General features: G+C 35.9%; 1 protein-coding gene across 1 annotated transcript in view; it reads right to left on the reverse strand.

Annotated features, from left to right (window-relative positions):
• Nucleotides 1–7,444: 7,444 nt before the first annotated feature.
• LOC129260250 (lysosome membrane protein 2-like) overlaps nt 7,445–15,315 on the reverse strand; it is a 34,525-nt gene continuing 26,654 nt past the window's right edge. Inside the window, exons 4-5 of the mRNA XM_054898267.2 lie at nt 8,287–8,428; nt 7,445–8,000 (exon numbers count right to left, since the gene is read on the reverse strand). Coding sequence (XP_054754242.2) covers nt 7,755–8,000; nt 8,287–8,428 — 388 coding nt within the window. The 3' untranslated portion in view covers nt 7,445–7,754. The remainder of the gene's footprint in view (nt 8,001–8,286; nt 8,429–15,315) is intronic.

Below are 15,315 nucleotides of genomic sequence, written 5' to 3' on the forward strand. Positions count from 1 at the left end.
TCATCAACTGCCTCTGGCTGTTCCTCACTCGTCGTGGACCAGTCAGACAGATCAGATCTGATAGAGGGACTGCTTTCGTTGGCGCTAGAAACGAGTTGCGGGAAGCAATGAGAGAGTTGGACCAGTAATCTATCCAGATGTATCTACTAGAGAATGGAGTTGATTGGATACCCTTCCAGATGAACACGCCGAGTGCATCTCACATGGGAGGAGTGTGGGAGCGCCAGATTGGTACAGTACGCAGAGTCCTTGAACCCCTCCTCATGAGTTCAGGGTCACAACTAGATGATGAATCCTTCCAGACGTTCCTTACTGAAGTGGAGTCAGTTGTCAATCCCAGACCACTGTCTACAGCTAATCTATGTGCAGGAGATGCCCCTGAACCGTTGACTCCGAACCATCTTCTAACCATGAAGGCAAAAGTTGTGATGCCTCCCCCAGGCAAGTTTCAGCGAGAAGACATATATGTTCGGAAGTGGTGGCGTCGTGTGCAGTATCTAGCGAATTCTGGATTAGATGGAAACGTGAATATCTCCAAGACATCCAAACAAGACAGAAGTGGGTCCATCCAAAGCGTGACCTCGCGATAGGCGACATTGTCATTGTAAAAGACTGCAGCGATACTCGAAGTCAGTGGCCACTAAGAAGAGTGACAGAAGCCTACAAATGTGATAATGGCCGAGTTCGTAAAGTGAAACTGATCATGGCTGATCGCGATCTTCTAAAAGACGGTAAACGTAAGCATGAGCCTAGATTTTTGGAAAGACCTATACATAAGCTCGTTTTGATCCTAGCAGATGACTAGATTTGTTCTTAATGTGATACTGACACTATTGACATCAACGTACAGAAAGAGACTGCTTTTCACATGGGCTAGTATAATCCACGCGAAAGACATTTAGGGATTCCCCCGCAAGGAGCCAAACACGAGAACAATTAGACTGTTATATTATTATCGTTTATTTTTTATATCAATAGGCAATGAGCAGATTGATATGCAAAGTTATTGATAGCTTGGAAAATTATTTTTGTGCTATTTGAATATTGTGATCTTTCATTTTGTTTTGTTCAACCAAATGAGCGAAACATTGCTTATATCGCAGTATGCATTTTTGGCATGATATATATATATACAGTATATACATATTTGATATATTATCTTCTTGATCGATGTTTCAAGAATCAAATTGGATCAAAAGAAATGCATTAAAAAAAAAAGCTTGATATATTTTCAGATATCGTTCAAAATTTTGTATTATGCAATCTTTTATTTATCATTTTGTGATTTGATCGTATAGTTTTGACCTGAATTTGCTTTCGAACGCTTGAAACTTCGATAATATATTATTCACTTATCAAAATGTGATGAGAGCATGCAAGCACAATACTAAAGCATGAATACTTTATTGTTTATTGATATTTTTAATAGTGGTTTATAGCATTATTCTTTTTATGTATTAGCGCTATAGATATTTCTAATTGAAGTTTATAAGTATATATATATAAGTAACTGTTTTCGATAATCAGTTAAAAGGAGCCATGTTACTGCGACGCATTGCGCGCATTAATTGTTACGTAATTAGTGTAATTTTAATATTGATTGCTACGTCATGGTTGCCATGTATATTTGCGCATAATATTAATAATGATAATAATAGTTGCGCGCGTTTTATCAATAATTGTCATTGCTTAAGTATTACGAAGGAAAAAGGCTGTGTCCATTTCAGTAACCAACAGAAAGCCATATTTGGTATGTTTGATTACTTTTATTGGATTGTTGCACACTGTTATTTACCAAATATTTATTACAAGAATAATGATGAATGGATGTTGTTTTAATGTGAATGATGATAACTAAATTATGTAAATATGAATCTAATGTGTGAACGAGAAGATAATATGTCTGTGTATTTATGATTCTTATATATCTGATTTATAATTTTCAGAATGTTATCTGCAACGCTTAATCTACAAAATAATTCTACTGATCATTAATCGACAATGATCTATATTAAAGAGTTCTTTAAATCGTATGAAACTCGTCCTGTCATTCGTCGTATATTATTGGAAACTCCTCTTATATAGAGGCATGCAGCCACAGTTGACATTTGAACTTCGTTTACCTTTTTTTAAGAAACACCCTGTATGTATTTATGTATGTATATATATATATACTGTATATATATATATATATATATATATATATATATATATATATATATATATATAATATACAAATATATCAGGCTTTGAGAAAGCATAGAGAGAATTATTTATCCATAGAGCTATTTTATCCGAGGTTGGACTGGCAATTACTATTTTTCCCGAGGGGCGAAGCCCCGAGGAAATATAGTTACATTGCCAGTCCAACCGAGGATTAATAATTCCCACTATGCTTTCGAAAGAAACGCCTGATATATTTGTTTTATTTCCCTCTTTAACTTTGTGGACCTAGTCCTTGCTGATTTTAACCAATCTCGACCAAATCTAAGTAACATTGCCGGACCTAATGTTAGTCCTACTCTAGGCCTGTCTAGCTAATGCTAGACAGTTCCTGGGTAGGCTGCGCGCGTCTTCTACCCGCCTGCACTTAATGAGAGGTCCGCTGCGCTGCGTTGGCCGTTGCTGCAGTGGCACTCAGTATAAATACGCGCAGTTAATATGTATGCTCTAAAAATTAGTATCGGATCTTGACTCACCTTGTTAGGTATTCTTAATCCGAATTAAAGGATCCTGTATGAGTGGCCGTCGGAATTAGATTCTCTGCATTGTAATCTAGACCCAATTCCACACTGTTTTCCAGATTGTCGGTACGGTAATTTGGGCGAGAGCTTGTATTTTACTTTATTTCTTTTTTGCGGATGATCGATATCTCATTAATTCTGGGTCAAGTCAGGGAGCATGCGCAATTCAAAGTTGAATGAAAATATCGAGGATGAGCGCAGTTCTGCCCATGAAAGTATATCGAAAAATATACGGAGCTACAAGAAAAGTATACGGAGCTAATTGCAGCGATGTGTTTTCCTATTGAAATTATACTTTGTCACATAATCACGAATTGACCAATCGTTTATCTAGAATACTCATGAATATTCATAAGAGGGATATATATATATATATATATATATATATATATATATATATATATATATATATATATACATACATATAAAGAAAGAAATTAGATAAATGCAAATAACTTGTGGCAACTATCTTGTAAATAATAAAGAGTGAAAGAAATGAAAATGATAGAATAATAGAAGCGTAGCTTCACTCAAGGTCCCTCAGAGCTGTCATCCATTCTGAATCAAAGGTTGAAAATATGCCTCCGCCGGGAATCGAACCCGGGTCTCTGGCTCTGAACGCCTCCAGGGAGGGACCGCTACAATTTTTCAAGTATTGAAGAAAAAGGGTGGCAAGAAAAGGGAAGAACGAAATGGGTGGTCTGGGTCATGTTGCTCTATCTTTTAATGATGATAATCATGAATACAAAGCCGAACATGATGATAGAAAGAAGGAGATGATGATGATGATGCGAAGGAAGGAGATTAAGCATAATTTTATGATGACGGTGATTACCACAATGAGGTTCATTATCTTGTTGTGATGACGATGAGCATGATAACATGAATTGCAACGAGCCTATAAATCCATATTTTATTGTTCGAAATAGACACCAGAAATGAAATACTCCGAAAATTTGTTTTGCCCAATTGATCGTGGGCCGGGCAGCCGCTGTTTAGCGCCAGATCGACGAGGCTCTATCCCTTATTGTTGAACGCCAAACAGGGTAGCAGCAACTCCCATCTTTTAACGTATTTTGGTCTGCCGCGGCCGGGGTTTGAACCCCCGACCTCCCGGTTGTGAGACGGACGCTCTACCAGCTGAGCCAACACACCGGTTTCATACATATATAGGCTATATACAGTGCGTCTAAAAAAAAAACTATACACTTTTGAAAAGACTACCAAACAAATAATATGTCACTTTGGGGAAATATACCTTTATATATGGAAAGCCAATGAAGTCAACTTTCAGATGACACCAAAAAGTTGGAAAACTATTCATGCTTGAGTGAGCACTACCCACTTAAACAAAGGGTATGAAAACTAGGGTGGGCAGGAATTAGCCTTTCGATTTCTGTCAGTTTTTGAGAGGCGAGTCCCTCGAACTTGCAAACTTAAATTAATTTAAATAAAATTAATGGTCATTCATGATCGATTTAAATTGTTGGAGCAAATTTCATGAATTATCAAATTGAAATTTCATGCATGAGTGAGCGTGAATTGCAATCTTTAGTGCAGCATTTTAACTTTACAATTTGGATCTCAGCAGTGTGTTCATTGGAGTCAGGAGAATAGGCGTAAGATAGGACTTCAGTGGGTGAAGTAAGCTGATGGGAATGGTGTCAACAGAATGTTTAGCCTCCCTCCTTCAGGTCCGTCCGTCCCTCCCCCCCCCCCCCCCCCGTTGAGATTGAGACTGATTGCTATTACATGCACGCATTAAGTCCAGACAGGACTATCAATTTGATAATAAATTCTGAAAATTAGGTCATCAACTTTCACTTTAATTTTCATTCAATCAACAATTTGTTAGTAAATCAACTCAATCAATGTGATCAATCAAATATTCACCTTTTTCAATAAATTATCAATCAAACATTCAGCTTTTTCAATAAATTATTTCATAAATCACCATAAATAGTCAAGTTCTTAATAATCATTCAATGGAAAAGAAAGACCCATCAACCTTAAGGCACGAGGCATTTAAGTATTTATACAACCAGGAGAAAGAAAGGGGTGGAGGGCGGGGGTGAGTACATGATATGTAATTTGTAAGAGAACACAAAGAAGAATGCCCCTTTAACCCAGTCTTACCCTATCTCACCCCCTTGCATGTAAGAGGTGCAATCACATTACTCTGACTCTCACAAGCACACTTGCTAAGATCCACATAATAAACTAAAAATGCTACACTAAAATTACAATCCTGTTTACTCATGCATTACATTTCAATTTTGTAACTCGTGAAATTTGCGTAAGAAATCAATACTGATCTCAATTCATCAGTAATTTAGCATAACACCCTACCCTTAACTTTGCAAGTTCCAAAGGACTCACCTCTAAAAAAAACCTGGAAGGCTAATTCCTGCTCCCCCTAGCAAAGGCTAGTCTCTCAGGAAGGGTGAAAGGGGTAGAAAGGGGTAGAGAGAGAGAGGGAGGGGGGGGATTAAGTGACATGTTGACCCTTATCCCTTCACCCTACTTCCCCCACCTAAGTCCTATCCCTTCCATGATCACATTGCTGAGATCCATGTGAAAAAGTTAAAAATTTTATTTCATGTTCTCTCATGCATTAATTTCAATATAATTATTCTTGAAATTTGCTCTAAAAACCTAAATTGATAAATGCTTGATCATTGATTTATCAGAACACCCTCAACTTTGCAAGTTCCAAAAGACTCGCATCTCAAAACTGAAAGATATTGGAAGGCAAATTCCTGCCCAGCCTAATTTCCATACCCTTTGTTTAAGTGGGTAGTGCTCACTAAAGCATGAATAGTTTTCCAACTTTTTGGTGTCATCTGAAAATTTACTTTCTTGGCTTTCCATATATATAGACATTTTCCCCCATAGTGACACATTTTTTGTTTGGTAGCCATTTCAAAAGTGTATAGTTTTTTTTAGACGCACTGTATATAGGACATAATGTTCACGGAGATCTAAAGATGATCTAAACACAGTCTGATATAAACTCCTAAAAAAAAGTTTGGAAATCTGACTTTGATCGATAATTCCACCTCGGTTTTAGTACATATTAATGTATGATTGATAGCAATGAATAGATCATTTAATTATGATACCCTTAAAATGATATCCTACATGATATGATTATGGTTCACATGGAGGCGCAGTGCCTTCAAATGTGGGGCGATGTCAAAATTCAGAAGTTGCAAAATGACACAATATTGAAAGTCACTGTTCTTTTTTCAGTGGTGATGAGTGAGTATCTTAGCGGTTTCTTTTGACTTTGATCCATAATCCCTCCTCGGTTTTAGTAAATATTAATGTGTAATTAATATCAATAAACTGATCATTTAATTCTCTTTAAAATGATACCCTACATGATATGATTATGGTTCACATGGAGGTGCAGTGCCTTGAAATGTGGGGCAAGGTCAAAATTAAAAAGTTGCAAAATGACACAATCTTGTTCTTTCTTTTTTCAGTGGTGATGAGTGAATTTCTCAGCGGTTTCTTTTAATTGTTGTCGTGCACCTTAACATCAACATTAACATGGAATCAAGCACACTTCTGCACGAGCAAACACATAACAAACAAACATGCATGGGTATTTCAATCTCACAGAACCATCACTACATAAACCATAACAAAACATAAAAATGAAGAAGCAGGGGCTTGATGGGGCTTGATTTGAATGGATTTTCATCTCTATTGACACATACAAAAGAATCATGTTCTGTATTGACCCTTCATGACTATTTCTGCTCGTTTTGCAGCTTTTCAATTCAGACCTCATCCAACACTTTTGAATCCTGCTCTTTTCTTGATGGCATGATCATACAAGCATGGTATAATTTTAAAGCGAATTAAATGATCTTTTGAATGATGTCAAATATGCATTGTGTAAAATTGGTAGTTGGGAGAAATTATCGGCCAAACACAGATTTCCAAACTTTTTTGAGGGGTTTATATATATATATATATATATATATATACATATATATATATATATATCATAAACACGATGTAATAACGAAGTATGTCCCTCGTCACGGAAAGAAAATTATAATCAAACTATTGAATGATATCAAATACGCATTGTGTAAAATCGGGAGTTGGGAGAAAATAATGGCCAAACTCAGATTTCCAAACTTTTTTGCTCGTTTTGCAGCTTTTCAATTCAGACCTCATCCAACACTTTTGAATCCTGCTCTTTTCGTGATGGCATAATAATTACAAGCATGGGACCATTTTAAAGAGAATTAAATAATCTTTTGAATGATGTCAAATATGCATTGTGTAAAATTGGTAGTTGGGATAAATTATCGGCCAAACACAGATTTCCAAACTTTTTTGAGGGGTTTATATATATATATATATATATATATATATATATTATATTTATTGCGCATTATATTTATTGCGCGTTGGTATCATCACCAAATGATGCAACCTGTTTTGGATTTAATAAATTCATCCCTGAAGAAGGTCTATGACCGAAAATTTGGAAGATTATGTCTCCTTACGGCGTTTCTATTAAGTCTTTTTTTGTTTCTATATATATATATATACACATATATATATATATATATATATATATATCATAAACACGATGAAATAACGAAGTATGTCCCCCGTCACGGAAAGAAAATAATAATCAAACTAAATGAAGAATAGTCAAAGAATGCTAAAATATTCCACTTTAACTAGTTTCGTCTTTAATTCTTCAGAAAGTGAAATATTGATTCACAACAAATTCATACAAAAATTGCGCTCTAGCGCCATATACTAAGCATGTATACGCTGATGAGATGCGTTGCGTAGCAACGGAATCATTATGTTATCATCTTTACGTAATTTACGTCATAATCTAAAACGCTATGATCAAAAGACGTAATTTACGTCATAATCTGAAGCGCTATGATCAAAAGATATTTCATTAGTGAATAAAACAACCGTAGAGAGAAAAGTAAAGATAGATCAAATTTTCGCCCATAGATATATATATCAATGTTTAATCGGTAAGTAAATCAAACCTTTTCCGAAGTTTACTTTACTCACCCCCATGAAAATTCCAAATTCGGTGCTGATATTTCCTAGGAGTGGTTCCAGTGCCTTGAGGTAGGCATCTTCATACCCCCAGAGCATTCCAGCTACGGGTATCTCAATCACTGTTGTAGCGCCTGAAAGCTCGTTTAACAGATACTGGAGAGCCTCTAGTCTTGGATCAACTCTGAACAGGTTAGCTAGTGTCTGTAAAGAAGGATATTGATAAACATTAAAGACGGTCTTATATTCACAAAATACAATAAACAAGATAACAGTGTAACAAGTATTTTTTTATTTATTGTTATCATGCATGGCATTCATACCGAGTTAATTTCAATCCTATAATTTTTCGCGTTTGGTTGACTATTTGTTAACGTCTATAATTCTGGAAATTCGTTGTCATGAAGAAGCTATATTTTAATACAATGAAGTTATTTGTTTCTTTTTTTACCTTGTTTTACAATATAAAATCAACTAGAACTTAACTTACAATAGCTGGCAGATTGACTGTTGTAAAAGTGTCTGTATCAGGTCCAACAGATAACTCCCGTCTAAAAACATAAGTTGTCCTTGGTTTGAAGGAGACCGTGGAATTCGGATTAAACGTGATGTTATCTTTATCTCGAAGTTCTCTGAAATAAAAACGTTTTAAAGAGAACATAAATTAATATTTTGCACGAGAAGTAAAATTCAACTTGCAAATTCTGCAATGTCTGGTTGAAATGTACAAATTCTAAAGAAATTCTTAAAGATCATAACTTCATTCAATCTGACTTATTTTAACATTGCTGATGGTAAGGGGAATTTGTAAACTATAAAACCTACAAGCGCTTAAATATTACACACGTGGGGGTAGGTGTGTGAGGGAGGGTGTGTGTGTGTGTGTGTGTGTGTGTGTGTGACACAGCCGACATACAGAGTGATTATGTAAACAATATATAATTACATTGTATAAAACTTACACCATCATTATGTCAATGTCAGAATCAATAGCCATGCAGTCAGTAAGTAAATTCAACTAAAGATGAGTGGACTATACAATCTTTATATGGAGTTCTATTAACCGAATATTATCATGCAGTGGGAAAAGGAAGATGGGCACCTAAATAAAATGAACGTAAATCTTTTTACCGCCGTTGTTTGCTTATTGTTTATTTAATAAGGAGTAGACCAATCAACAATAGTTGATCTCCCATGGGGCCCCTATATACACAAGAACGCAATAACAGATAATATTTGCAGATAAAAAAACATTCAAAATAACAATGCAAAAAAAATGAATTGCGAAGACAGCAATACTAAATTTTGAAATTTTAGAGCGATTATTTCAACGGTATTAAAACACTCAAATACATAAAATTTAACAAAGTAGCTAGTGCCAGTGTTAACCTTTAAGTGTCAATCGACCTGACATGTTTTTATGCCCCCGAAGACAAAGTCCGGAGGGGGCATTAAGCGTCCGTTCGTCCCCCCCCCCTTGGTTTCCGCGCAATAACTCGAAATGTATTAAATGGATTTTAAAAATTTCGGTGTGTAGGTAGATGACACCAAAATACAGGCTAACATTAGGAGTGGGCTATAAATGGGTGATTTTTGGTTTTACTGTGCCAACAGTTTTTTGTATTCCTTTTACCTTATCTCAACATGAAATGATAATAATTTTTGTCTCGGGTCCGATAAAAAAGTGTGCCGGGCCAAAAGCCAAAATGGCCGCCAAAACCCCCAAAATTACAGTTTTGGCCACAACTTCTTTATTTGGTGGTCCTTTTCTCTGGTTTTGGTGTCTATTCATATGTTTTAGGGGGCAGGCAATTTGTTTTTCCTAAAATTAGTACTTTTAAACCATTATTTGTATAGTTATAAGGTGATTTTACTTAAATGTACTAATTTTTAGACCCTTTTTCAGCAAAAAAATAGGTTTCATTGTCTCATGGTTCTTGGATATTAGACGATACCAGTTGACCAGTAGTAAGCAGCTTCATATAGATATAGAGCTTTTATATCTTTAAATCGGGGTTGACGGATATTTGCGAAATATACCTTGTCAAATAAAGGGAAATGTCATTTGTCCATAGGGGCTGTATGGTATACAATGTACTGTACATACTACATGAACACTGCATATATCCATGCATTGACCACCATGACATATCATGTACTGTATATAAACTATAGTGTCATAGAAGTGAGCTCCTGAGGTTTAGAATTAGATTGTGACTTGTGAATTTGATTGCTTGTTAGCTGATATACATGATGGAAATATGTAACCCGATGATAAACATAAATTGCACATACAGTGTAAACGTCATGTACATGTACGCACATAATAGCCATACATGTATCTTCCTCTTTTGGAGGCTTAATTTTACCTGGTTGTGTCTAACCCTATGTTTATGTTGTCAGTTAACTACCATGGTAACGCTGATCAACGGCCAATCACAATCAAGGATTCCATGCAAGTTACAATTGAATGGCAAAGTTACCATAATGGTAGCAGAATAGCCACAGTGTAAATGCCACAATGTGGGGTTGACTATAGTCCATTGTTAATGATATTTTTCCCTCTCCGCCCCCTGAATGAGCATATTTGACAAAAAAATGTCTTCAATTTCTGAGACAAAGCATACAGTATATTTAATTTCTGAGGCATCTAATTCAAGAGGTCATTTCTATGACACTAGAGTTGATATAGATCTACCTGTAGACCTTGCCATGGTGGTCAATGCATGGACATACATGTATGCAGTGCAGTACAGTGTATGTACAATACATAGTATACTGTATGGCCCCTATTGATAAATAACTTCTTTCTTTTTTTTAATAAGATATATTTCGAAAATATCCGTAGAACCCAGAGTAGAGGAATATGAGCAATATAGCTTTATTAAACTACTTGCTATTGTGGAACTCCTATCGTCCAATATCCAAGAACCGCAAGACGATGAAACCTAATTTTTGGCTGATAAATGGGTCGAAAAATGTGTAAATTTAGATGAAATAACCCTTTAACTCTACAAATAATGTTTTTAAGTACTAATTTCAGGTAAAACAGATTGCCTGCCCCCCAAAACATATGAATGGACACCAAAACCAGAGAAAAAGACCACCAAATAAAGAAGTTGTGGCCAAAACTGTTATTTTGGGGGGTTTTGGCGGCCATTTTGGATTTTGGCCCGGCACACTTTTTTCTCGGACCCGAGACAAAAAACATTGTCATTTCATGTTGAGATACATTACAAGGAATAGATAAAAACTGTTGGCATATTAAATTGACAAAAAAAGTATTTTTGACCCATGTATAGCCCACTCCTACTAGTTCGAATTCGGAGTCCGCAGGTCAAAGGTCACAGCTCATTAAATATGCGAGTTGGTTTCCGCATGATAACTTTGGAAATATTTACCAAATATTAAAAATGTTTGGTGTCTGGGTAGATGACACCAAAATACAGTCAGGTCACATCAAATGACCTGACTGTCATATCTTCTGTCAGATGTTATTATGGAAAGGGTCAGTATTTAGGTCAAATGTCTTTGTTTTACATTATATATATGCATATTGGTTTCTGCACGATATTGAATGAATTTCTGATCGCGTTAAGCGGCGGCATCTGTTTCCTTTGGACACGTAAAATTTCTGGTTTAAGATTATATTGAAATGAATTTAAAGCCCGGGGGGCCACTTACATTGACGAGTGGATACCATGTGCGACCAAAAAAAACACGTAAAAAGGATGCCCTTTTTAAGATAGGGCACGTTACGTACGTAACTCGCAGAAATCACGTACGTAACGTGATAAGGGTGTCAAAAACACAAAAAGAATGAAAAAAGGGTATTTATTTCGCTGAGAAAGCTACGTGTTTAGGGTCAAATTTGCGGGGATGATAAAACAAAACTAAAATATTTTATAAAGGATGTCCTTTTTGCCCCAAACGTGTTTAGAGTCCGATTTGCACGAGGTGTGGGGCCCTACCAAACCAAATGATGTGTAAAGGTAAAACCGACGGACCCGTGACATAACAATAAAATATCGCTGTACTTGTTTAGGGGTTCATTTCAGGGACTACTTGCCAAGAGTATTGTTTTGTTTCCAATACTTGTTAAGGGTAGGGTTTCACACGCCAATACTTGTTAAAGTACACACCCGAAGAATCAAAACTATTTTATAATTAATTTTTGTGGTCATCATTGTAAAGGGGAAGGATTACTTATCATAAATCTAACTTCACTTTTTGAAATAGTGATTAGAGTTTGCAGAAATCAGCTCTAAAAAATGATTTATTTTCATGCCATATTTCTGCCTTCCACCGGTCCTCTTGCGAGCTCCAGCTGAGTGACGTCACACAATGAGCGGTGAGCAGCTGAGCTGACAGCAGCCCATTGAAGACGACCTTTCCAATCAGCGCTTTTTGCTCTTAGAATTGTTTATTCCTCATAAGATTGGTCTTGTTATATAGATAAAAGTTTGAATTTACTGAACAATGAAATAAAATGCACATTTAACGTATTTTGGTAACCGATATTTAATTAGCTTAGAAAGAATGATTTTTTTTTTCAAGAAATATATGTGAATAAACAAAGCACATTTTCACTTAGAAATCACACTTGCGTCATATTAATATGATAATCAATATAAAGCATAGACAATCTTCTTCACGACTGAACAAAAAATATGAAATTTCATTACGTAGCAAAGTCAGGAACCACAAAAAAAACACGGCAATATCCATCGCGAAATGATTGGAATTGCAATTGAATTGCCGAAGCATTATAAGGCAACAGCGGCGAATGGTCTTTTTTTTTTTTATATATCCTTAATTTCCCGAGCGGGAGTAAGAAGCGGTCTGTGGCCAAACCGGTAAAACGTTATTTTGATTGGTACGAGGACCCAGGTTCGAAACTCGTGATATTTTTTTTGTTCGGGGATTTTTTAAGAAATTATTTTATTCCTTCCCCATTCCTACCCAGCTCTTTTTTTTTTTTTTTTTTTTTTTCATGTGAGATTCTATTCAGACCTGCATTTATCAAATCGTACTTCTTAATTGCTGCTTTTGATTTTCAAGTTCTTGATTAGATTCTACACTTATTTGGGCAGGGATGGGAGGGGTAGAGGATGAGTTAAATGTCAAGTCCACATCAAGTAAAAATTATTTGAATAGAGTAATTTCCCTTGTTTTTTTTACTCAAAACAGTTATAAACACAAAACAATGACATGCAAATTAGAGTTGATTATGTAACATCTTATTCATTTCAAATTTTGTTTAGCATTTTATTTTTTATTGATTAATTTGAATAAGTTTTTATGAACTTTTCTGAATATTTTTTTATTTTATTCAAATGAATTTTTGGTTGGGTGGACTTCTCCTTTACTCTTCACATGGAATGCATAGCAATATTTATCCAGAAACAAAATTGTCTTAAAATGTGCAAACCAGTAATTGGACACATGTTCACTTTCCTTTCATCCAGGCCACTTCCTCGATCACATCCAGGCTTACAGTCTTATAACAAACATGATGCACCATCACACAACTGCAAACAACATTCACAGTGCTTCACAATAAATATTTCACTTTTGTTCATACATGCAATGAATATTGTGGAAAACAAATAAAAGGCGTACCCATATTCCACTATAATTTAAAAGGACAAATATATTATACCTTTCGAGAAAAAAATTCTGACGATATATACACGACATTTAACTTTCAGCAATCAGCATGGTATATAACTGATACAGAGTTGCTAACAAAATATAACTTTGGGGCTTTGCAAGAAACTTATGTTCAAAGCGTAAGTCTCAAATTCAAATATAAGTGTAATAAGGTCGAGTTGCACGTGCAATTCAACCACATGTTTGTGTTTAATCAAAAGACTTACCCTTGATTTGGGACGTGTGATTGAGTAGAAAATTTCTCACAAAATGCCCTAGTTACATTACAATTGTTCTTTTGTTTTAAATTGTGTTCTTATTTTTGACAAGCTGTATTCCTGTACATTCAATGTTACAGTCCTCTACAAAACTGCTCTAAAATGTTGTTTCCAAGATCAATTAAGATCATTATCAGTCCAAAATGTGCAAACCGTAGCTCCAGGAAAGCAGAGTGAAGAAAAAATGGCTACATGTCCATATCAGAATCTCCCAGATTGAAGTAGTAAGCAGAGACCAGAGTCAGCAAGTGTGCAGATCTGTATGAAGAAGAGAGAGAGAGAAAAAAAAAGAAATAGTCTAAATAATCAAAGTATGAGTTTTATTATGTTGATGATTAAGAAGGACTACAAGAAATACTGTCTTCAACAGCCACAATATTTTTGAACAAACTGGTTAATAAATGTATCTCTCTCTCTCTTCTTCATACAGATCTGCACACTTGCTGACTCGACATTTTTAGTTTGACTTTAATCAGTTTATATTCTAGTTTTGGTGCACAGATTATCATCATCATCTGATACAGGAATAAGCCGGTGCAGTGGCATGTAATTCCTGGTCGACGATAAATAATAGTGGGTTTAGACTGAAACGTTCTACACGAACATCACTTGAGCCGTGCTCTCCGGGTCATAACAAAGAGTGCATTTATCTTCATTTTTGAAAGAAACACCAGACTCTAATTTCGGTCAGGAATCAGGGCACTCACACGTATTGCGAGGTTAGTATTAGTATACTAATCAGGGAATCAGGGTAACCACTGCTGAAATTTGGTCTGGCTTCATGAATCATGACATCCTAATTCCGAGTAGTAAAAAAAGGCTTAATTAAACATTCCTCTGAAACGAAACCGCAGATTTTTCAGTATAACCAACCCATTGCCTGGCCAGTTTATTTAGAAATCTGACTGAAGAAAAAATCTGCTGCAAAAACCTTTTTTTTAGAGACTTTAGGGCCTACGTAGTCAACTAGTACAGCTTGAAATAATGCATGATTCTAAAATTACCGTTATTATTAGATCTGTATCTGTCATCTGGCCTGAATGCATCGTCAGTCAGATGCCAGACCATACAAGTACAATTTCCAAACATGCTTACCTTGACTTTAGTTTAAGGTACGACGCCTTTTGTGGATGGATCAAACAGCATAATGTGCAGCATCGACTGCCCTTGCAGAGCCCCAGCGGCAAGCAGTGAATGGGCAGCTACAGCTTTGAGTTTTTCAATAAACACTGACTCACTGACTGACTGACTGGAGCAACACAACCCACGACGCCTGTCCATGCAGTGGACAAAATTGGTCTTTACAGTTCCCAGTTCAATAAAAACGGGCAAAGTAAAACAGTTCTGGTTCACTTTTGGTCTGAAGTTGTCGAAAACAGAAATCGGATATCAAATTACATGAAGAAAACGGTAAATTCGGAAGATATTGAACAGGTCAGTAAGGTGATTCAGTGTATTATGCACAGAGGGATGATGAGCTCGACGATTGTGTGACGTCATTATTCTCGACTGTTTTCACTGCGTGAACTGTCGGTCTGGGGGCGGCTGGGGGGCTGAGAAGCGTCTCTAATAATTTAATTTCTTGCATT

The sequence above is a fragment of the Lytechinus pictus genome, chromosome 5, assembly GCF_037042905.1.
Source record: "Lytechinus pictus isolate F3 Inbred chromosome 5, Lp3.0, whole genome shotgun sequence".
Taxonomy (NCBI): domain Eukaryota; kingdom Metazoa; phylum Echinodermata; class Echinoidea; order Temnopleuroida; family Toxopneustidae; genus Lytechinus; species Lytechinus pictus.